The sequence below is a fragment of the Anguilla anguilla genome, chromosome 15 (genome assembly GCF_013347855.1).
Source record: "Anguilla anguilla isolate fAngAng1 chromosome 15, fAngAng1.pri, whole genome shotgun sequence".
Taxonomy (NCBI): Eukaryota; Metazoa; Chordata; class Actinopteri; order Anguilliformes; family Anguillidae; genus Anguilla; species Anguilla anguilla.
Window position 1 is genome coordinate 12,172,802 of NC_049215.1, and position 23,661 is coordinate 12,196,462.

The following is a 23,661-nucleotide window of genomic DNA, read 5'->3' on the forward strand; positions in this document are numbered from 1 at the left end:
ACACGACAGTTGCCTGTTTTTTCATCTGAAATTACAGTTCTTGGTCTTGCTCTTCCTCATCCTTATACTCTTCCTCCCCGTCCACCACCTCTTACACATACTCTTCCTCCTCTGCTTCTCACATTGATTCCATCCATTGTTGGTATCAACATTCAGCGCACCTGTGCCACCTGTGAACTGGCTTATATTCTGTACAATTGGTTTGATCACATCATTAGAAACAAGTGTGAACAATTTTGAGTTGTGTGCAAACGATGACAACTGTGTTGTAGTTGTGTTTAACTTTTGCCGCCCGTGTTTACCATTTTACAACACAAGTGCATCACAGTGCGAAATGTGTTTTAGTGAGTGAGAATGTGTTTAGAGTTTTGCCAAAAGAGTGATTGATTCGACAAATGGGTTTAGGCCACTGAGCATTTGGTTCAGAGAATGGGGTTTAGTGTTTTAGCACTTCAGAAAAACTGTAACTATGATGGGAAAATATCAACAAGCCCTCCACAACCCAGCACAAGACAGGGCTGAACAATCCTCTCAGCTTCTCTTTGCAGGGGCTGTAGATGACTGATATTCTAGGGATTAAATACGGTACTACAACTTCACAGATTAAACTGGTATAAGAAGGGCTGACTGTACTCTCAGATAATCAGTCTTAGGGGTCTGTTTTCCAAAATCAACGTCACATGGTGCATGGGTGCCGCTGGTGGGCAAACTGGGCGTGGCTACTGTATGTCTGTATTTTTTCGTGACCAGAGGGGAGGAGCGCACAGATGAAAGTGCACAGTGCAGGTGGAAAATGGGCCGGATTTTGATGAATGTCATCAGTGGTATGTTGCCACTGAATTCACTCATAGCCAATCAAATGACTTCTTTTCACTGCCTTTAAGAGCGGGGCACAAAGTGTCCTGGTGTGCTGCCAATGTTTGTGCTCTACTACTGCCATCCCCACATCGATATTGCATTCTATAACTAAAACACATCATTTCACTCTAATAATGCATTTGTTTCACAAGGTATTGTCTAAAATTGCAGACTAAACTACCAAGCGCATAATCAGTTTAACAAGCAAATTATTGTAAATTACATTCTCCTAATTAATACTCTGTGGTATTTTGATAATATCTTTGTAGGACAACAGCAACGGGGCGCAAACTTTTCCCAAAGGTCCACAGCGTAACTCTGCTTTGGCCTGTGCAGAGTTAATGCGTTTCGAGTCAGCTCTGTGATAATTTAATGTCAATGCTAATGAATACACTAACTCACGCCAGAAAGTCCGCATTGCTGATGAAAGCAACGTGCCAACACCTATGAATATTTTTGAATCTTTTCACCTCATCTTGACCAAAAACGCTGACTGAGGATCTTTTCTGAATGTAGTTGCTGAATTCCTCAGATGCAGACACCTATCTTTTTTTTTTTACCCCCAGGAAATTAATGGTGAAATTAAAGTAGCTTCCAAGTGAATATGAAATGCGCTTTACTTTTTTGCTGCCACGCGTTAAGTTTTGTTAATAGCCCACCTGAAGGCCGAGGCTCTGATTTGTAATGCCCCTCTAACTGAGTTTCCTGCTAAAGGAGACGTCTGATACTTAGTCACAAGAAACATGCGTCATTATAAACGTCTGGTGCTCTAAACCTATGCCTTGTCATTGTGTAACACAGTCTCTGCATTGGCTTCAAAACTGCTGAACAATAATTTGTTCCAATGAGACTCTTTTAATCTAATTAATCGCTGCTGATAGCATTTTCTGTTCAAAGAGAAGCTGTTGAGACATGTTGCAGATTTTGGTTTAATTACATGTTACAAAACAGAGCCACTCGAGTGCCTCATGGGTCCTTATTAATATTCATGAGTGAATCACATTTTAATTTTGATATGTGCCAAACTGCTATATAGTGTTTTGAGTGCAATGAGCGCAATGGGTGTTGATGGTGTAGTGATCAGGGTATGCCCGACACTCCTTCACACTAGGGGGCGTAGCACACACCGTAGCTCTCCTCTGCCGGTGAACACACAGCTGGCAGGTCTTCTTTTGTAAGGTTAGAGGTTTTCTTGCAGCTGCGCAGCTGTCCATCCGATAATTAACACTGGTGGGCCAGTGGGGTCTTGCACAAAGCAGGTTTACTGAGTAAGCTGGATAACTGCGCTGAGTAAATCCCCCGGAACAGCTCTTTATACTTCATTTCAGCAGCCATACCACCGTGCTCTCTGCTCCTGCTGAATAGCTGAAGCTAAGCGAGTGTGGGCTTGGTTAGTACTTGGATGGGACAACCCCTGAGAAAACTAAGTTGCTACTGAAAGTGTTTTTTGTAGGCCAGCAGGGGGCAATCTTCCCTCTGGTCAAATAAATAACAATGTCCAAATGCAGTGAAGAGGACACTGTGCTGTAGGAGATGCTGTTACTCGGATGAGACGTTAAACCGAGGTCCTGACACAATGTGGTCATTTAAAAACCCCATGACACTCATCGCTAAGAGTAGGGGGTTTCCCAATGTCCTGGCTAAATTATCAGCCTGCCACCTAATCATCCCGATTAATTGGCTAAAAATTGTTCTCTTCCTCTCCACCCCAACTTATGTGTGGTGAGTGTTCTGGCACAAAATGGCATACAGCATAGCTAAAGATAGTCTGCATAGATATCAGGAGGCATTTCTTTATACATAGAGCTGCTAATGTGTGGAACAGTTTGTCAAATCTAGAGGCACAGGCCCTCAGGGTGTTCAGATCCTGGCTTGATGCAGTGCTGGATGTTCTCTAGTATGCATGCAATTAAATAATGAGCCTAGATTGGCTGAGTGGCCTGTTCTCCTCATTACGTATTCTTATGTTCTAGTTGGCCTGATTGGCCTGTTCTCCTCATTATGTATTCTTAGGTTCTAGTTGGGCTGAATGGCATGTTCTCCTCATTCTGTAATCATATGTTCTTATTTTCTAGATGGTCTGTTTACCTAATTATGTATTTTTATCTTATATTCTAGTTGGGTTGATTGGCAATGCTCTTAAAATAACTAAAGGACAGAGCACATTACAGTTAAATAAAATCTGACATCAATATAAGCAGGTACATCTTGCACTCTTAGCTCCATGAATGACCATAATAATTATAAATCACTAATAAAAATTAAAAAAACATTCACCACTGGTATCTTGGAATTCTTTTTTTATCTTTGTTGCGTGCTTGTTTGTTTCTTTGTAAATAACTAAAAATGTTCACCACAGATAAACAAGATCAAAGAAATGCTATAATGCCAGAAAATCCTGGCATGCATAAGACAAGGCTTTTGTTGTGATATAAATATGTTCCACTTGGGCATTCCCAAACATTTTACCCAGAGATGAAAGAAATGACCCTGTACATTCTCCGCTTTAAATATACACACGAAATATGAATGATTAATATGTACGTTTTCATGTGCAAATCATACATTCCTTCATTATTACAGGTGAACAAACATTATAATGCCATAGGAACTCGTCGGTGAGCTGGCCAATCACAGCCAGATTCTCCATCCGCTGTCTTCCTTCAGGAGCTCCGCAGAACACTGTCTTGATTCAACAACGAAGTGTCTGTCCATCGCCATTTTCCACGCCATTTCCCAACTGGTCCACCTAGTGGAGAGGGTTGTTACTGCATCTTAGATCAGGCTGACTGTTAGATTTGAACTGGCAGCTTTTCGAACCCCCTGTGGTCTGAGCTTAGTTGCCTGGAGCATTGTGCTTGAGGATGTGTTCCTGTGGTTTCACATCACCAGCAGTGGAGAGAGGGCAGAGCTCCTGATTGGCTGGCTACTCAGCCCAGGTCCAGGTGTAGGCGCGCTCAGATACGCCAAAGAACCCGGAGACAAGACCGAAAGTAAAAAAAAAAAAATTAAAAAAAACCAACAAATCGATACCTACTGCCTCAGAGAAAATGGAAGCTGCATGGTCCCCCTGCTGTAACAGATATCTTAAGCGGTAGCCCAGCTCTGGGCAAAACTCCTGCGTCAGGCCCGGAAGCCTCCGTCCCTGCTCCGGCCCCGCCCCCGTTCAGCTGTTGGCGGGAGCGGCGATCCCCTCAGCCTGTGCGGTCCGAGACAGCCGCAGATTCGCACTGCACGGAAGCTTCCGGAATCTCGCTTCACCTGTCCGCTGGGCGCGGGGCGGACTGAAGAGGGGAAACCTGCCCTCAGGAGTCACAGCAGCCCCTGAGCCCACGCCCATAACGAGGCTCTGCGCTTCATTACCCACAGAGGGAGTACAGCATCTACCAGACCCCGGCGTGCATTTCACACCTCCCTGCTGAAGGGGGAGGAGGTGGGTGTGGAGGTGGGGGTGAGAGTTAGGGTGGGGGTTACACTTGGGTTGCCCAACTGCCATTGTACACTTAAGCAAGGCCTTAACCTGAATTGCTTAAGAAAATCTTCAGCGACTTAATGGATTGTATGCACCAAAAAAAAAAAAAAAAGTAATCCGCATAAGTTGCTCAGCTGAATGCTGAAATTTAATGTCACTTAGACTTGATGAGGAGCAAACCCAGGATAATATTCACTAGTGAACACAGTGGTATCCCAGGATAATATTCACTAGCATACACAGGTGTACCCCAGGATAATATTCACTAGCATACACAGGGGTATCCCAGGATGATATTCACTAGCATACACAGGGGTATCCCAGGATAATATTCACTAGCATACACAGGGGTACCCCAGGATAATATTCACTAGCATACACAGGGGTATCCCAGGATAATATTCACTAGCATACACAGGGGTACCCCAGGATAATATTCACTAGAATACACAGGGGTATCCCAGGATAATATTCACTAGCATACACAGGGGTATCCCAGGATAATATTCACTAGCATATACAGGGGTACCCCAGGATAATATTCACTAGCATATACAGGGGTACCCCAGGATAATATTCACTAGCATATACAGGGGTATCCCAGGATAATATTCACTAGCATACACAGGGGTACCCCAGGATAATATTCACTAGCATATACAGGGGTACCCCGGGATAATATTCACTAGCATACACATGGGTACCCCAGGATAATATTCACTAGCATATACAGGGGTACCCCAAGATAATATTCACTAGCATACACAGGGGTATCCCAGGATAATATTAACTAGCATATACAGGGGTATCACTAAAAATGAAATGGAGCACTACTGAAATTGAAATTCCTTACGCTCATACATATTGGATTACGTTACAATTTGTCATATCGCCTGCTGAGAGCAGAGACTCGCAGTGTGTATCCTTCTCTAGGTAATGGAGGTCGGTTGGTCTGCGCTAGGTGTGCTTTCATCATTCTGCGTTGATGAAAGTGAGAGTTAACGCTGAATCAGCAGTCACTGGACCGAATCGATACCGTTGATTTATTGCTGGAGTGCCAATCCTTTCAGTTCACTTCCATACAGTCGAAGAATTACAGACGGAAAGGTAACATTTTTGGTGGTGTTTGCAGAAATATGTTACTAGCATCACCTCAAACATGCAAGCAAAATAAATTAAGCGCATATTTCACTGCCTGACACATAACATCGTAAAATAAATTTACATGTTTGTAGCTAAAAAAGAAAAGGTAAACTCCAGCTGACTTTTGGCTTCTTTGAATTGTGTCAGAAATAAATGATAACAACTAAATTCAAACAGAAAATACACTTTTAAATTAAACATATATCTATTTAAATAATACAATTTCATATAAAAATGGCATAATTATATACAAAAATAGTCTAAATTAATTTTGTGAGTGAGTTGTGGAATTGAGTTGTGGTGGTGAATGGTAACAGATGGGATTACTTCCTTAAGAGCCATTAGAATGAAGCCAGTCTGCAGCTTATGTTGTCAGGTGACTCCTGCGGTCCAATCATATTCCCCACTCAACTAACAGAGCCTCACATTGAACTTTGATGTCTTGCTTGCCATTGACCCGTCTGTGATTTCTCTACAGTAATATTGTCAAATTTCACCCCTTAGCCTGAGTCATTGCATTAGTCGAGATGTATTCCGTGGTCATAAGAAATTGAAAATATCTCAGACTAAATAAAATCACGCTGCTTTATATGGGCACATTTCTTATTTGGTTATAGAGGGAATTTATGTTTTTTCAGCATTAATATAATATTAATATAATTCCAAATGGCATGCCATTTGAAGCTTTCAAAAAAAAAGAAGGTGTTGAAGTGTCTTGAGTCGGTTGAGGCTGTCTGGCACCTGTCACATCACTGCTGTGTCCCAGGACAAACAAACAGGCCTGCGAACCCTGCAGCTCCAGCCTGTCAGAACTGACAGGAGCACTGAGAGAGGCCCGTCTCTTACCCACCCTGAGGGAAGTAAATAAATAAATACATACAGGGTCACTGATGGCTAAGTGCATAAATTATGTATTCCAGTCAGTAGAGATTTCAATTTGGATCCCTGAGACGTGGCTCATGCAGTAGGGCTTCTGGGATAAAATGCTGCGTCAGTTCTTATTTCAAGGCAAATATACATGAAAAAGGAATTTGTGTGTGTGTGCATGTGTGTGTGTGATTCTGTACTGTGTAATGCTGCAGTGATTCTGTGCTCTGTAATGTTACAGTGATTCTGTGATTCTTACATTCTATGATTGTAAATGAAGTGCAATTGCATTTGCAAGTCAGCTTTAGGTTATACAGTACAGATCCAACTGAGTATACTTGTCTCCATCCACCAACTAATCAATCTACCACCAAAAATGAAACGTCTCATTTTCAGCTCTTCTGCTAATTAATCCGTAGCTGCACACTCAGGAGATCAGCAGAGATGTCATAAAATTTTAAAAGGACCCGAGACTTGGCAGGGAGAACTCTTCTAACGCTCCAGTTCGATTTCCTTTAATTAACGAGCCCTGAGATTTCCCGACGTTTCATTTTCGTGCTTGGAAACGCAACCAAAAAAGGCTCAATCACTTTTGGGTTCCATTTCCTGAAATGAATCATTTACCCTGAAACATGGCAATAAAATCTTCAGATATATCTCAGTCGATAGAAATTTTCTAAACAATAAATACCCAGGCGGCAACACATAAAATTGTACATAGACAGAAACCAGGGACCGGGGGAAAGACTGAGTGGACAGTGAAGCAGCACCAAGGTCCTCTCGCTGGCAGGATTTTATTCAAGTCGGACACTCCTGAGGGCTAAAAATCAAAAGCGCAGAGACAAGCTTACAACAGCCAAATTACCCTTCGAGCGCAAATCCTATCCAAATCTATCTTAAAAATTAAACGATGCACTTCTTTGAGCAAGTTCAATTTGAGCTCATTTCCTCCAGGGACAAAAAAAAAAGACTTATTGAATCATATTTCAGCCGAACCTTCGCACATTTATGACTAAGCTACTGTGCTTCAGAGTGATTCATCCTCCTTTCGTTTAAACATCGGAGCGCTTTAAAGCCTCCCTGACATATGGCTGTCCATGTTAAAGAGCTGGGGCACTCATTTTTACCTGCAGTCACTGGTGTTTGTTAAGCCATAAGAAGATATATATATATATATATATATATGGTGAAAATAATGCCATTTTTTATAATGCTGGCTAAAATATTTAAGATGGCCGCTGGAAAAAGTTGTGTGGTGTTGCGATTGATTTTCGGAGCCTTGGAAAAGAAGATTATACTCCAAGCATAATTCAGCATGATAACATGACACCAACATCATAAAATACTGGAAACTTTCCACTTAAAGGTGTATAAATAGTGTAGTTTCATATGAGGATTAATGTCTAAATAATGACTTGACAGGGGTTGAGTGACATGTTCTTGTCACTGTGTGTTAAACAGATTGTGGTTTAACGCTACAGTATCTCATCTCTTTGGACTGTTTTGATTGTTGAGAACACAGCCCTCGAGGGCAGAACTGGATAAGCATACTTATGGTTAATGTCAGAGTTACAATTTAGACTGCAGTGAAGGAACGCACTTGTGAACCAGTAATTGTGCTTCAGCTTGACTTTGATAGAAGCCAGATCACAGTCCCCTCCTCCCTCCCTTCTTCTTTTTGATAAAGAAATGAATAACAATCATCCGGTTCCCTGGGGACCTTATTGACATGGGTCCCAAACCACATCATTAGCATCTGAGCTTTCATATCAAAGGCTAAATTCAGCATCAGTGCCTGAGGCAAGATGTTCCTTTCAACTGAGATGACAGCTCAAACGCAATATTTCTTCCTTTGATTGGAGATGAGGCCGAATTTTGGGGAGGGGAAGGGTGGAGGGGGGAGATATTTTGGTCAAGATTCTGTTTATCACCCACAAGGACATCACCCCGTCCTAAAGGAAGATGGCATTATTGACTTCAACGACATCCGAGAGAACCAAAAACAATACACTTACATATTAAGGGTGTTTAATTACTTACAATGTAAGTCAGTCAGAGAGTAATAATAATAATAATAATAATAATTTAAAAAATAAACTTTGAATGACTACATTCTCTTCAGGGCCAAGTTACAAGAAATAAGAAATACATTACAAGAATAAAGCTTGTATGATTTGTGTGATCTAAGATCTAAGCCAGTATTATTTGTTGTAACTTGACCTCATTTTGATACAGTATTAATACTTTTTGACAGCAGGCTTAGATTTTGCATGTTTTAATCAATGACACAGTGACATTAATGAGTCAAGTGCTTTGTATGCGTGCGCAACTTGGCATTTTTGTACGCCGAAAACGTGTTTTTGTTTAGATTAATTAAACAACAAATTCGCTCTCAGCCAGGCCGTCTGCTTCCCTGTAAGATGGATGTCCTTCCCCTGGTAACCTAGCAGCAGTTTCAGGGCCAAACAGGCTGGAATCCTGACGTATCCGAAAGACATTTACAGCACCGTGGGGAAACAAAATGAGCTTCGAGTTAAAATGGCTATTGATTTGACACAGTGAAGAGAAAGATGAAAATGAATTTGTTTCCATCTAGGCCTCCATCAGGGAGCAACTGACAGATACATAGTCAGAAACACATCCGAGTTTCGTGTTTGTCTGCAGACCATTCCAAGTCAATAAAGATATTTCAACTTAACAGAAATGAAGTGTCAGCGCGCTGCGAGCCTGCTATGTATTGAGTTCGAATTGTGTGATATTTTCTTTAAACAATCACACTGTAGGACCTTATCTTATCTGGCCTGTATCACAAATTAAGTTGTTATTATACAAGCCAGCAGTAAATTACGGCCATAAATTCTAAACTGCCAGTCTTTTCATATCCAACAGCTGCTGGACTACAGGGAACAGGTGAAGACTACGGGCTGTGGACTATCTGTAACGTTACTCAAATGTTTCTTTACGTTCAGCAGTACGACCTATCTGCTACTGGTACTGCAGATTGGCAGCTTTCATTGTGTATCTGGTCATTAAGGTGGCTCGTATTTCCCTCCTAAGAGTTGGACATCCTGTCTCTTCCTTTTCCAACCTTACACTGAAGCTCATCTTTCCTAAAATGGTTTTCAGATGCCATGGCGGGAGGCCGGTGTCACAGCGATACCCCCAACAAAACACAACATGACAAGGAAGGGCCTCTCAAATCACAGTTAGGAATGAAACTGAGCAGAAACCCCAAACCATGAGCCGTGTAGATTTTTGCACACACGTCAATCCAAAATGACCTGAGGACAACAGGAACAACACTATACACAACACTTCACCCACCCATTTGCAGATAAAATATGTAAGTTTCAACAAACCACCCATTCCCAGGGCATACTCTGCTTCTTGGTAAGTCAATGTGGAATTCTCTTGATAATATAATTGTTAATGTCTGTGTCCCATTTCTACACTTGCACTCATATTATGTTGACTTGCTATCATGCTATTTGAACCGGTAGCATTGCTTTTAACCAGCATTTATTTACTCAGAGAAATGCACGTGCACACAGCAAGGTGGAGAATCGGAAGAGTTACTGGTTTAAATACAGCAGCGTAACAAGCAAAATGTAACAAGTACAACAATGTAACAAGCAAGACAATGTAACAACCAAATCAATGTATCTAGTGCAACCTGTAGGATTTCAAGACAATGTATCAAGGAAGACAATGCATCAAGCACATCAGTGTAAAAAGTTTCAAAAAGTAAAACAACATAACAATAACAATGGATTCATCTGGCATTCACTACGCATCAAAAACGTACTCCTCACATTCTGTAATATTTTCTGTGAGGGTGTTGCCAGTTTTCCATGTTGAGCAGTGGCATACTGTTCATGTGCCCTCATACACTTCAATCACTGCTGCTCTTCCTGATTTTATTTTATTTTATTTTGGGACGAATGGTCTTTATCAACTGAACACAAAAGGGCACTACCCAATTAAAGACCTGTTGGGATATTGACACTGATGACATGGGTGGTCATTGACTGTATCCAGCAGAGTGATGGATCTCTGGGTGGGGTAAAAACAGCCTTCCATCATTAGCCGTTGAGCTCAGTTATGGTGCTGTTATGGTGCTGTTATGGTTCTGTTACGGTGGCCTCAACGTATCACCTGCTGCGTTTGATAACGATAGTGTACCTGTCAGGCTGGGTGGGGGTGGATTTGAAAAATAAAAAAATGTTTTTACCCATGGTGAATTTGAACACAATATCTGCCGTTTGGTTGGCCAACATTTCTGTGAGGTGTGAACAATCCTAAGGAATTTGAAGTAAACAAGAACTTCAAGGGAACTAAACTAATAGCACCTTTCCAGGTGGTCTGACTTTTTCAATGCAACATGAGCACAAATCTCTCCCTGTTCACTCATAACTTACCATCATCACCACCACGTTGTATATGAAAGATACATTCTTCAAGGTCACTAGATCAGCAAACATCCCATTGTGCATATTTGAGTAATTTTTTGAGTTTATACTGTTTGCATTCTGGGCTCTATTGAAGTAAACAAAAAACCTTTTGGATTGCGGTGGTGGGTGGGGATGAATATTTATTTTGGAAAAACCAGGCACCTAATGAGTTGGCAGCCATATAAGTAATATAAAGCAACACAAAGAGCAACATTATGAACAAAGTGCCAAGCTGTGTGCACTTGCTAAGCCCTGCGTGAAGGCCAGTGATTTAAGGTCCCTGTAGAGCTCCTATGCACAGCGTCTGGTGATTATTTAGGGACAATTATGCTCCTTGTTGTACTGGCTATATTTAAAATGGCTGACCAAGCTTCTGTGTTCTTATCAGATGCATTGGGGAATACATAATAATAAGAACAGGCCATTCAGCCCATCTAGGCTCAGCACTTACCTACAAACCACATATGGCAAACGCCACATTCTGAAAACTGCCCTCTGTTCCGCTGCAGCTGTTAAATCCCGTAAAGGACCATCGCATCGAGCCATTTTATCCGCGCTTGTTCATCCGCAGGCTGTTATGTAAACACTGTCGGGGCTGACCTGGGGAGAAGTGTTCCGTTTTGTGTGAAGGCATGCCGGGTAATGATGAACAGGGGGTGAAGAAGATCGCGTTAGCATAGCTGCATGCCTCCACGCTCACATCGTTTTCACAAAGGCACAGCTGGTTCATGTGGCTCTTACTGCTACAGAATAACTTCTCCATTAGAAGACATTGCTCTTATAATTCCAGGGCCAATGCCAGGATACTGAGTTTAAGACAATAATGCATTCGCTCTGACTTTGAAATTACATCTATCATTATTTCGTTAAACCTGCCCGTGGAAGTGGCCAGAGCTTGAAAGGGAATCTCTGACAACACCTATGAGTGCTGTTATCTCAAATAGTCTTCTAATGTGAAACGCTGCGTTCATGCATTTGTACACAAGTGTGCTTGTACGCATGAAAGTGCATCTAAAATTAGAATGCAGGCTGGTATTTCATGCTATAAATCTCAAGGTACAGTACTTGTCGATATCCTCTTCGAGAGAGAGAGAGAGACTGTGAGTAAGATATATATATATATATATATATAAACAAAGTGAAAAACAAAGTGTTTGTTTCATACCCGACGAACATCAGAATATCTATGCCAGATAAGCGTGACACTCCACACGCTGCCTAGCGGTTCTGACGTCCGGCTCCAGAGACAGGAGAAGAGAAAAGCGAAGGTCGATGAGTGAAAACGGACACCGAGGATGTGCACCGTAAGCATGTTTCACTCCTCTTTCATCTTCCGTAAAATATGAGTTTTGATATTTAGGAGAGAAAAAAATTGCCAACAGGGTTTGTTATATTTTTTCACTTTCTGTATTTCTATGATCGCTAAACACTGAGAACCAAGATGTGTAACTCGTATATACAGCATAAATCTTTCTCTGCAAGAAACATTTTATTCTATACACAATATTTCATTTTTAAGATCCATTTGAGCAGGCTCAATTTGGAAAGTAGCTAATTCATTACATTGGCTAATCTAAGAAAGATATTTTAAGCTTCATTAATCTTTAGTTTTAAAACATTTTTGTTTTAAGCCAGTTCATTCAGGTAAAATATTGAATGGATGTTGTAGGAAACCCGGGCCTTTCTGTGTGAAGTTTGCATGTTCTCCCTATTACCTCCCGCCGTCCAAATACATGCAGGTAGGCGAATTGGAGACTCTAAATTGTCCATTGTGTGAGTGAATGGTGAGTGTACTCCGTGCTAGATTTGGTGGCCTGTCCAGGATGCATTCCTGCCTCTCGCCCACTGCACGGTGGGATTGGCTCCAGCACCCCCCGCGACCCTGTGGGTATAGATAATGGATAGATGGATGGATCAATGTATGATAAAATGATTTCAGTCAGGACAATTCATATATTTAATATATATACATTAAATATATTCATGAATGTGCAATGTAATTATTATTTAATTATTATATTGGTTTGGCGCTGAATGGATCTGCTTTAGGTACTTCTGTGCACACACCAGCATGCACTATACTGTCAAGCAAGGAGCACACTACATCTCCCTACTAACAGGAGAAATATTAATCCCCCCTGCTCCAGTACCTAGAAGCAGATTCAAGCAGCAGTTGGAAGCGGAGGTGGTGGAGGGTGAGCGCAATTCTGTGAGCAGCATCAACAAGCAAGCATGGAAAAGCAGCTCTGGAGAGGTCTGATGTTGGTTTAAAAAGGCACCCCAATAGTGAAATGTACATGTGATTGGTGAAGTATGGAAACATGTAGTGATGTATGTGATTGGCTGAGTACGACAACATGTAGTTGCTGAGACCGACCACTGGTTGGTCCTGTTCAAACTTACTTTGGGCATTTCATGCACTCATACTCATACTCATAATGGGTCATCCTGGCACGTGACTCAAGAGCCGCACAGCGTAGCTTCAGTACGATTAAAGTATACAAACTGCAGCACCTGCACACCACCTCTCTCAGCCAGTAATAAATGCCATGCGCCCTGGCCCAATACTTGCAGCTTTACCGCTAATGTAACCTAATCGGACTCCTGGGTGAAGGGTGATGCCAGAGCCAGTTTCCTCTCGTCCTGTAGGGCTGGCGGCCAGAGTTGACACTAGCCCGGTCCAGATTCCATACCAGGTTTTTTATGTAGCGGGATAGTTGCTGAAATCAGTCAGGTTGAGTATAACCACAGTGACCCATGAGAGCTGAACTAGCAACCTCACAGTTATGAGCCTGCTTCTTCACCTGCTGTGGAATCCCAACACCTGTCAGCTTTAAAAAAGGATCCATTTATTAGAGGAAACTGCATCCGCAGATGCATCCCGTCTTCCTGGAAATACTCAGCTCATCTGTGACTGAACTGTGAAAAGAATACATTAAAATAACTGCAAAAACAAGGTATTTGAAGCTGTATTTTTATTGGCATAAACAAAGATTCAAATATTATCCCCACAAATCAGCAGGCAAAGGCTAAATGTCATTAGCAGAGCAAAGCAGAACCAGCAGTAATTTATCGATCTTTCACACGTACGCCGCTGCTCTTAAGGAAATTGATGGCTATCATTTTCAAAAAGAACATAAACTCAGGTGATTGTAATTGGCAGATATAGTTATCGATTTTCTGTCTTCTTTTGTCTGTGCGTTGAATACAGAATCTGTATTTCCCATTGTTTTTTTTTCTTCTTCTTCTCATTGTGGTCTGAAACAAATCCAGCCCTGCCCACCATTACCGTGGATCAAGCCACGGATCTAAAGGCGTTAAATAACCCCTCTCCCACTTTAATTAAACACATTATTTTGTTTGGATGGTAGGGCCGCCAGAAGACCTGTTGGGTGGAGAAACCCGTTTATTCCCATCATAATTTCTCTCAGTCGGTCCCAGCTGACCGTTTGTCTGTCTTAAAACTGAGAACGCATCTTTTTTTTTTTAGGTTGTCTGCCATCTGGTATATCACTGTCATTAATGAGGCAGTCTGCTCGCTTCATTAACACATCACTGGGTATGAAATCCTGTTAGAATTGTTCATCTCGCGGTGCCGACGAGACTGTAGCATTTTCGGCATGTGCAGACATGATTATGGCTGAAAAATCAGAACGTTTGTCATGGAGGCTTTGTGGATTAGTCTGAGAGAACAGCGTGAATCCCTCTCAGAAAACTGCTAAAGAATACCATTTAATTTAATACCAAATTTACAGTAAGGAGGGTTTCAGTGCTTCTCTTGTCTCAATCAACAACCAAACAGTCAATCTCAATTCACAGTAAACACAATATATATAGTACACTCTCACTGAGGAATATACTATAAACACAATATAGTACACCCTCACTGAGGAATATACTATAAACACAATATAGTACACCCTCACTGAGGAATATACTATAAACACAATCTAGTTCATTCTCACTGTGGGATACACTATAAACACAATATAGTACACCCTCACTGAGGGATACACTATAAACACAATATAGTACACCCTCACTGAGGAATACACTATAAACACAATATAGTATATCCTCACTGTGGGATACACTATAAACACAATATAGTGCACAAATACATATTAATACTTTACACACTTGATTAATGTTAAAATTGTGTAGCTGATCGAAGGTAAAGTATGTTTTCTTTCCAGCTCGTTGGCAATCCCATAATTACCTAATCAATAATGACCTTGAGCTAAATCATATCGATGGATATTTATGGGATACCAGCCCAGAAAGTTTGATAAGCAAGGTCCGTGTGTGATGGTTGGAAGCTCCACCACTTGATGCTACTCCACATCAAGTGCAAAGGAAAACGCACTGGAGTGACATCTGCCCGAAACCGTGAGTCAGAACATGGAGTCGCTGTGGAACGCCAATCATCCTACACAGCTGACCACCAAAAAACACCAAACACACATTTGTCTGGTCCAATTACCACTGTTATGCTTTCTAATAGATAAGACATTAAGGGAAAGGAAAAATCACGAGTGAATTACTGTATCTGATACTGGAATCACAGCTGCGGTAATATATGATCAGATATGATAATCAGTCATAAACCATGTACAGTACACACAGCATGCTTTTTCAAATCACTGACGGTCTTGTGACTGGAAATAGTTAAGCAGCTGGCAACTCACTTTCAGATCAAACTAGAGCCCCCCCCCCCGCCCCCCTCAGCCTTTCCGAACCCCCTGAAACCCAGCCTAGCTTAACAAGGCTATCAGACATCTTCAGAGTGCACCTTGCTTGGATGCAAACTCTCTCTGCTACCAGGCAGATACAATCTGTTTAATTACTCGTCTTTGTCTGTTGCCATAGTTACAGTACGTCTGCACTTGCTTTGTGCATTTAACCTGGGCCTCACGGTCTTTGGTCAGTGTTGTTTACACCAAACTAATGCAAGCTTATTATATGAAGCTAAAACAGGGAGCTTTAATATAGACATAAATACTGGAATTGCTTATATTTACACTTTTATTGTACATAATGTTGGCATATCCATTTTCTGGAGCTGCCTACATGGGTTTTTCTCTAAACAATTATAAGGTTCATAGTCTTTTCTTACTCTGAGACTTCCCTGTCCAATGAAACACTCAACTCTTAAAACCAAAATGGTCAACTCTTTCACAGACAGGTGAACAATGAACACCCCCCAAAAAACTATTTTCATCCAGTAATACTGAACTTGAGCAGAATGCATTCATGTGGAGTGAAAGCAACACATCAGCAATAAACCAAATAAGTCCATACGTAATGAAGTATGCCAATGCTCAAATGATTTTCGGGCAAGAAAATGATGACTAATACTGCCATCTGGTGGACTTTGAAAGATGACAAAGCAACCAAAGAAATCAAACTGATATTAATGTGCGTGCATTATGTTACACCGAGGTTAAGGACTTGGGAATTATATACATTCCACATCTCACCCATCCTCCCCATCCAAGATTCAAGCAAAGGTACAAGCATGTTTTCTAATACATTTCTAAATGGGACATTGCAAAACTATGCACATTACACCACCAAGAACTTTATGGAGAGCAAACGTTTATTTTTACAGAAACTGGCATTAAGTGCCACAATATAAAACTGCTGCCCCGGTGTTCTGATCATTACTAATCTGCAGCCTGCACTGATCATTTACACAAGGGGCCTACAAACCTGCAGCCTGCACTGATCATTTACACAAGGGGCCTACAAACCTGCAGCCTGCACTGATCATTTACACAAGGGGCCTACAAACCTGCAGCCTGCACTGATCATTTACACAAGGGGCCTACAAACCTGCAGCCTGTACTGATAATTTACACAAGGGGCCTACAAACCTGCAGCCTGTACTGATAATTTACAAAAGGGGCCTACAAACCTGCAGCCTGCACTAATTTATCCAAGGGGCATGCAAACCTGCAGCATGCACTGATAAATTATCCAAGGGGCCTACAAACATGCAGCCTGTACTGAATTTACACAAGAGCTCCAGCATAAACCCTTTAGAGCTTTTGTGTTCACCTTAACCACAACATCCACTCAGACACAGAAAAACCAGACTGCGCAATCATCAGCCTGAATTTTAGTGCAAGTAACAGCAGAATGAACTACAGCTCTCCAGGGACAGGGCTACAGTCCACAGATTTAAGCACTGAAATTCTGAAATCCTTGTGAATTCTCAGATACTGCTACACCACTTCTCATTCAATCCAAAAAAGAACTAGCGAGATCCCACAGATGATCATTATATGCACCATTTATTACAGATTTATTTTGAAACACAAATTTTATATACAAACAGCTTTAAAAAGATAAGAGACAGGAAAAAGTACTAGTGGAATCTCCTGATGTCTGTAGGTTTGGGCCATTATAAAAATACAAAAATACAAAGAAAAGAAAAAAAAGAAAAGAAAAGTACAAGAGTTGCATGCCAACATTGAAGGAGTTTGAATAATTGGCAATTTTTAAAAGTGTAATTCAGAAAACCATTCCAATTTAAGCAAATCATTTTTAAAAATGTAATTATTTTGCTTTATGCCATAATGACAAATTAACAACCTAGTCCTGATATCACTTGCATTCTTCCAATTCTGGCCACAATTTCAAACCTGAGTAGCCATCTGCACCAGTTCATGGTTTCACTTGGCTTTGGTAATCCTTATGCTTCACAGACCACATGGCACTCTTCAGTTTGCAGGACTTTGTTTCTGTTTGCATGCTAAGTTTCCGCTTAGCCTTCAAATCATAGACAACATATACAATGGATCACTTATTCATGTCCTGCAGCCCATAGCCTGCACCAACCATAAGATAAAGTGCGATATTCCCATCTGTATCTAGAAGTCTTAAGGAACAGCAGCTGTGTCCCGGCAGCGTTGAAATGACAAGCCTGACAGCATTACTTTTGCTCATTAAATATTTAAGGTTTTCATGATCTGCACAGGCAGCGATTCACCAGCCAAACATGTACTCCATTGCTTTAGAAACGAAACTGTCGTCTTTTCTTGGGGTCTGTCTGTCAGAAACCACCTATGGAAAGAAGGGACATCGCATCATTAAAAACTGCAGGAAAAAGTTGCACTTTAGGCAATTTTTTTTGCCTTTTTGTCACATTTGGAATGCCCAATCAAATGTGCCGACTGCCACCCTTACAGACATGTAAAAACACAGAAAAATATTAACATTGGTTTATCAGGACCATTCTGTGTTTTTTGATTATACGACATGTCACAGGTAAGGTTTTCCATATCTTGGTAAATATTGAAAGAAAAAAAAAGTTCTCAAAGTAACCTGAATGTTCTCTCATTATAAAGAACTGCATGTTATCTCATCACTGTTATCTCACTAAAGAGAACTGAAGTCTCATTGCAGAAAGCTGCATGTAATCCTATTGTAGAGAGCTGAATGTGATCTAATTTTAAAAAGCTGAATATTCTCATTAAAGGAAGCTGAACGTTGTTATCTCATTGTAGAGAGCTGAACGTTATCTCAAAGAAAGCTGAATGTTATCTCATTGTAGAGAGCTAAACGTTATCTCATTAAAGAGAGCTGAATTTTATCTCGTAGTAGAGAGCTGAATGTGATCTCATTGCAGAGCTGAATGTTATCTCACTGTAGAGCGCTGAATGTTATCTCATTGTAGAGAGCTGAATGATATCTCATTAAAGAGAGCTGAATTTTATCTCGTAGTAGAGAGCAGAACGCTTCCTCACTGTAGAGAGCTGAATGTTATCTCATTAAAGAGAGCAGAATGCTACCTCACTGTAGAGAGCTGAATGTTATCTCATTAAAGAGAGCAGAATGCTACCTCACTGTAGAGAGCTGAATGTTATATCTCAGATGAATGTTATCTCTCAGACATGCCCCTTGGCCGTACCTGGTAGTCGCTGCTGGAGGCCTTGTAGGCGGCGCTAAGGGGCCTCATGGCGGAGCGGGGGGTGGAGACGGGCTGGCTGGGCGTGTTCCCGCCCTTCAGAGGGGACGTGAACACCGAACCCGAGGAGGAGCTGCCCCTGTCTGAACCCTCCATCACAGTCTGCCAAAGAGCCCACAGTCACACTCAAAATACACGCATGTACAGTCTGCCAAACACACAGTCACACTCAAAATACACGCATGTACACAGTCTGCCAAACACACAGTCACACTCAAAATACACGCATGTACAGTCTGCCAAACGCACAGTCACACTCAAAATACACGCATGTACACAGTCTGCCAAACACACAGTCACACTCAAAATACACGCATGTACAGTCTGCCAAACACACAGTCACACTCAAAATACACGCATGTAGTTTGCCACACACATTCACACTCAAAATACATACGCATAGACACACTTGCACTTGTACATATGTACAATGACAATTTGTAATTATGTGTGTACGTATGCCCAGACACTGACAACAAACGTATATTTGCGTGTATATTATATATATATATAAAATCACACATGTATGTATACATGTATACATGACATCACACGCTTCAGACCCACCTTGTCTATACAAGGCTTAACCCCGATCATGATCGCCTCTCCAAACACTTTTCCATCTTTGCTGAGGGCTTTTCGGGCCTGCAGCTTAGACTGGTACTGAAGGTGCATCCAGTTTCCAGAGTTTGACATCTGTGGAGAAAAAAATCAACAGACATGTCTTACAGCCAATCATAGAAACTAACACATACATTCATCCACTGTACCAACATGTTTACAGCCAATCACAAAGACTAACACATACATGCATCCACTCTACCAATATGTTTAAAGCCGTTCATCAGGAACATAGTGTATACTATACACTGTACAGGTATCGGTTCTTACCACATGTTTCAGGATGTTTCCATACTGGGCGAACTGCAGGAGGATATAAGAGGCTGATGCCGGGGGGAACCTGTAAAAACATACCAGGCATAACTCCTCTCAGATTTAGAGGATATTCACATTTAAAAGCAGAGCCAATGGCTTAGCGTTCTGGCGCGTTAAGCAAAGAGCTGCCGTCTGTTAGCGCGAGAGAAGGCCGTTACCGTCTGCAACGCGCCCCAAAACCGTTCATCTGGGTCACAGACATCCCAATTCTGCAATCCCCAATTCTCGACCCAGAACCATTACGAGATTTTTATTTTTATTTGCTTTTCAATGGACCACGTGATGGCCGGTTCAGATGCAAATGCTGTACATTACGAAATTTGCGGTGATTAAAAATGTGATTTGCCGTTAAATTGTTTTTTTCTTTGGCGATATGCGATTTATATTGCCATCACTGAAACAAAAAAAAATAAAGCGCACCACTATATTTAATAATCTTCACTACAATTAGAAACATATTTCTGGAAAAAACATTTCAGTACGGTTACCGCGATGAGAGGGTCTGGGAGGAGCTCACCCGAAAACGGTGATCCAGGTGTCGTCCAGGCGATCGTCCGAGGACAGGGTCTCCCCCTGGGTGTAGAAAGGGTCGACCTGGGCCGGGGACAGAACCGGGGCCCTCTGAACCCCCGCGCTGGCGGGACTGAACACGTTAGACACTGTCAAATCGAAACGAAAGAACAGCGATGACGGTTAAACCCGTTTACAGCAAACATGAAGCCTCAGATAATCTGGCTAATGGGGTCATCAGCTGGAACACAAATGAGCCTACTTTATAATAATACATTATAATACAGCTGAACAGAATAATAATAAAGATTAATATTTATATACACAACTGAAAAGATGAAAAAGGCTAAATTAAACATTCTTCATCATGTCAGGTTTAATTTAGGTGTTTTTTACGCATGAAATGTCCTTGGCTAAATCATTTACTCTAGTTCGAATATTAGAATAGTGACCATATTTAAGTTTGGCCTTGTTCAAGAATTAGTGTCCTAATACTACTCATCAATCTGGTTTGAACCACGTGGCTCAGTCTAGAAGAACAGCAATAATTTGAATGGACAATTTGATAGGCAAACTAAGCCAATTTGACATGCTGCTAGGACTCATCCACAGAAATTACAGAGGAATCCAATCGCACGTGAAGAACGGCGATACAGTGGTACTATGTGAACATTGTGACATTATTCACATTCCAGGAATACCAACCATTCAGTTCCACGTGCGATAGCTCTGCTCGCTAAATGGGATTAGGGCCAAGTCACTTTGAAACTATTTAGGACACATTGGATAGCATTGCTTTGGAATACAGCTTGTTTCATTTGTGTGAGCTAAGATAGCCAAGATTGTTTCATGTAACTTGGCGCAACTTTTTTCCATAGACTGCGTTGTTGCCGTTCTTGTTGTTGGTGTTAATCAGTTTAACCTTCAGGGTCCAAGTTGAACTATGTGGTTGTTCCCTGCACTTGGACCGGTACTTCTCTCTAGGGGTTTCGTCATACTTGTTCCTGGTTATGGTTATACACTTTGTTGTACGTCGCTCTGGATAAGAGCGTCTGCCAAATGCCTGTAATGTAATGTAATGTAATGATATCAATACTTTTAATGGCAGGCCTAGATTTTAATTAATGACTTGTAGACAGTGCTTTGTACGCGTGAGTCACTTGGCTTTTTGTATGTTGAAAACGTGAAGGTGACTTACGTGTGGCTGGAGTGGCGGCTACCAAGCCGGTCAGAGGAGACTGCATAGCGGTGAAAGGCTGGAGGGAAAGAGGGGAACTGGATCAAACCGAATCAGGACTAAAGCGGTGTGAACACACACAGCCAGGTTACCGATGCGGCCGAAACGCAAAGGGGGGCCGCAGGCGCTCACCTGCTTGCGTGCGCTGAGAGGAGACGCGCCTATGCCCGGGCTGGTGAGGTCATCGTATATGCTCCTCGCCGGGGGGGCCCCACTCTTATCTTTGTGCGTGGGGACCACGGGCTGCGGGGGTGAACCACCTGCACAGAGAACACAGTGCTCATCAATACAATAATACCACACCTGGGCTGAATACATAGTGCTCATCAGTTCAGCACCACACCTGGGCTGAGTACATAGTGCTCATCAGTACAGTACCAGACCTGGGATAATTACGTCCTGCTCATTAATACAGTACCACACCTGGGCTGAGTACATAGTGCCCATCAGTACAGTACCACTCCTGGGTTGAGTACATACTACTCATCAGTACAGTACCACACCTGGGCTGAGTACATACTGCTCATGAGTACAGTACCACACCTGGGATGAGTACATACTGCTCATCAGTACAATACTACACCTGGGCTGAGTACATACTGCTCATCAGTACAGTACCACACCTGGGCTGAGTACATAGTGCCCATCTGTACAATACTACACCTGGGATGATTACATACTGCTCATCAGTACAGTACCAGACCTGGGATAATTACGTCCTGCTCATTAATACAGTACCACACCTGGGCTGAGTACATACTGCTCATGAGTACAGTACCACTCCTGGGCTGAGTACATAGTGCCCATCAGTACAGTACCACTCCTGCGATGAGTACATACTGCTCATCAGTACAGTACCACACCTGGGCTGAGTACATAGTGCCCATCAGTACAGTACCACTCCTGCGATGAGTACATACTGCTCATCAGTACAGTACCACACCTGGTCTGAGTACATAGTGCCCATCAGTACAGTACCATACCTGGGATGAGTACATAGTGCTCATCAGTACAGTACCACACCTGAGCTCAGTACATACTGCTCATCAGTACACCACCACACCTGGGCTGAGTACATACTGCTCATCAGTACAATACTATACTTGGGCTGAGTACATACTGCTCATCAGTACAGTAAGTTTTTATTTATTATCACCCTGCAAAACAAAGAATTAGATTCAAATCATTCATATTTAGAATAATGCACCATCATCCGTAATATGGACTTTTGATTCAATGTTCACATCTGGATGAACAGAGAGATGAGTACGGTACATAAGAAATCTGGGAAGAGTGAACCACGCCTCACCTGCCAAGCCAGTCGTTCTCATTTCCAGCCCAGCTGCACTCCCACCGAAGGATCGTGGCTGAGGGGTGACGGGTGCCGGGATGTCACCCATTAGAAACCCCGGTAAGAACTGTGCTCCAGGCTTGGGTGAGGTAGGAGACCCCAAAGTCATTGGCTCCGTACCTAATTAATAAATAAATAAATGTGTTAGCTAGTTGGTTACTTAGCTACAGGAAGTTATGTGGTGGTATCTAGCAGTCTACTTACTGCCTGTGAACACAATATTCGGTAACAGCTAACGTAAGCTACCTAAATGCAAGGTCCCAGACTGAATCCGCCCGCTCTCGCTAAATAGTTCGAAAGAATGCCAACTACGCTGCTCTTCAACAATCCAGCTAACGTCGATGAGCTAGCCACCTAAACTAGCTACCTTCAGATATATAAAGTACATAGCTACATCTGGCTAGTTATGTTATCAAGTCACAGACAGCACACCTAGTTAGACTTTAAGTTTAAGTCAGCCACTGGTGCTCTTAAGCAACTTCCATGGGAGCGTGCGTTTCGAGCTAATCTCGCTATATAGCTAACTTAGCAATGTAGCTTATTAGCAACATGGCAAAACCTTTGACGAAGCAAAGCTAGCTTGACAAGGACAATACCAACCTTGGAAGTCCATCAGCTACAGGATACCAGTGGTATACAGAGTATATAACTTTACACGTGGAAAATCACGGATTTAAGTGCTACAACTGAAATACGTGTGACATTAATGCTGGCCGTACGACAATAATCAGCTTTCAAATAGTGGCGGAAATAGAGCGTAGCGCACACCGTCAGCGGCAATGCATCATGGTACTGACGTCAGGCTATTATGGAATAGTCACAAAGACGGTGAATTTTACGACAAGATTCACATGTTATAATGAG

General features: G+C 41.9%; 1 protein-coding gene and 1 long non-coding RNA gene across 2 annotated transcripts; both read right to left on the bottom strand.

Annotated features, from left to right (window-relative positions):
* Positions 1-3,141: 3,141 nt before the first annotated feature.
* Positions 3,142-11,487, bottom strand: LOC118213597. The gene is made up of 2 exons (XR_004762456.1): positions 11,243-11,487; positions 3,142-3,607 (listed from the first exon to the last, which is right to left on the bottom strand). It is a non-coding gene; the product is annotated as an uncharacterized LOC118213597 (long non-coding RNA).
* A 5,581-nt stretch (positions 11,488-17,068) lies between these two features.
* On the bottom strand, positions 17,069-23,572 carry LOC118214108 (nucleoporin NUP35-like). The gene is made up of 9 exons (XM_035393678.1): positions 23,398-23,572; positions 22,756-22,917; positions 21,579-21,706; positions 21,408-21,465; positions 20,217-20,358; positions 19,655-19,724; positions 19,331-19,459; positions 18,707-18,865; positions 17,069-17,859 (listed from the first exon to the last, which is right to left on the bottom strand). Exons 1-9 carry the CDS (start codon positions 23,408-23,410, stop codon positions 17,782-17,784), a joined length of 939 nt encoding a protein of 312 aa, XP_035249569.1. The 5' UTR covers positions 23,411-23,572; the 3' UTR covers positions 17,069-17,781.
* Positions 23,573-23,661: the final 89 nt, after the last annotated feature.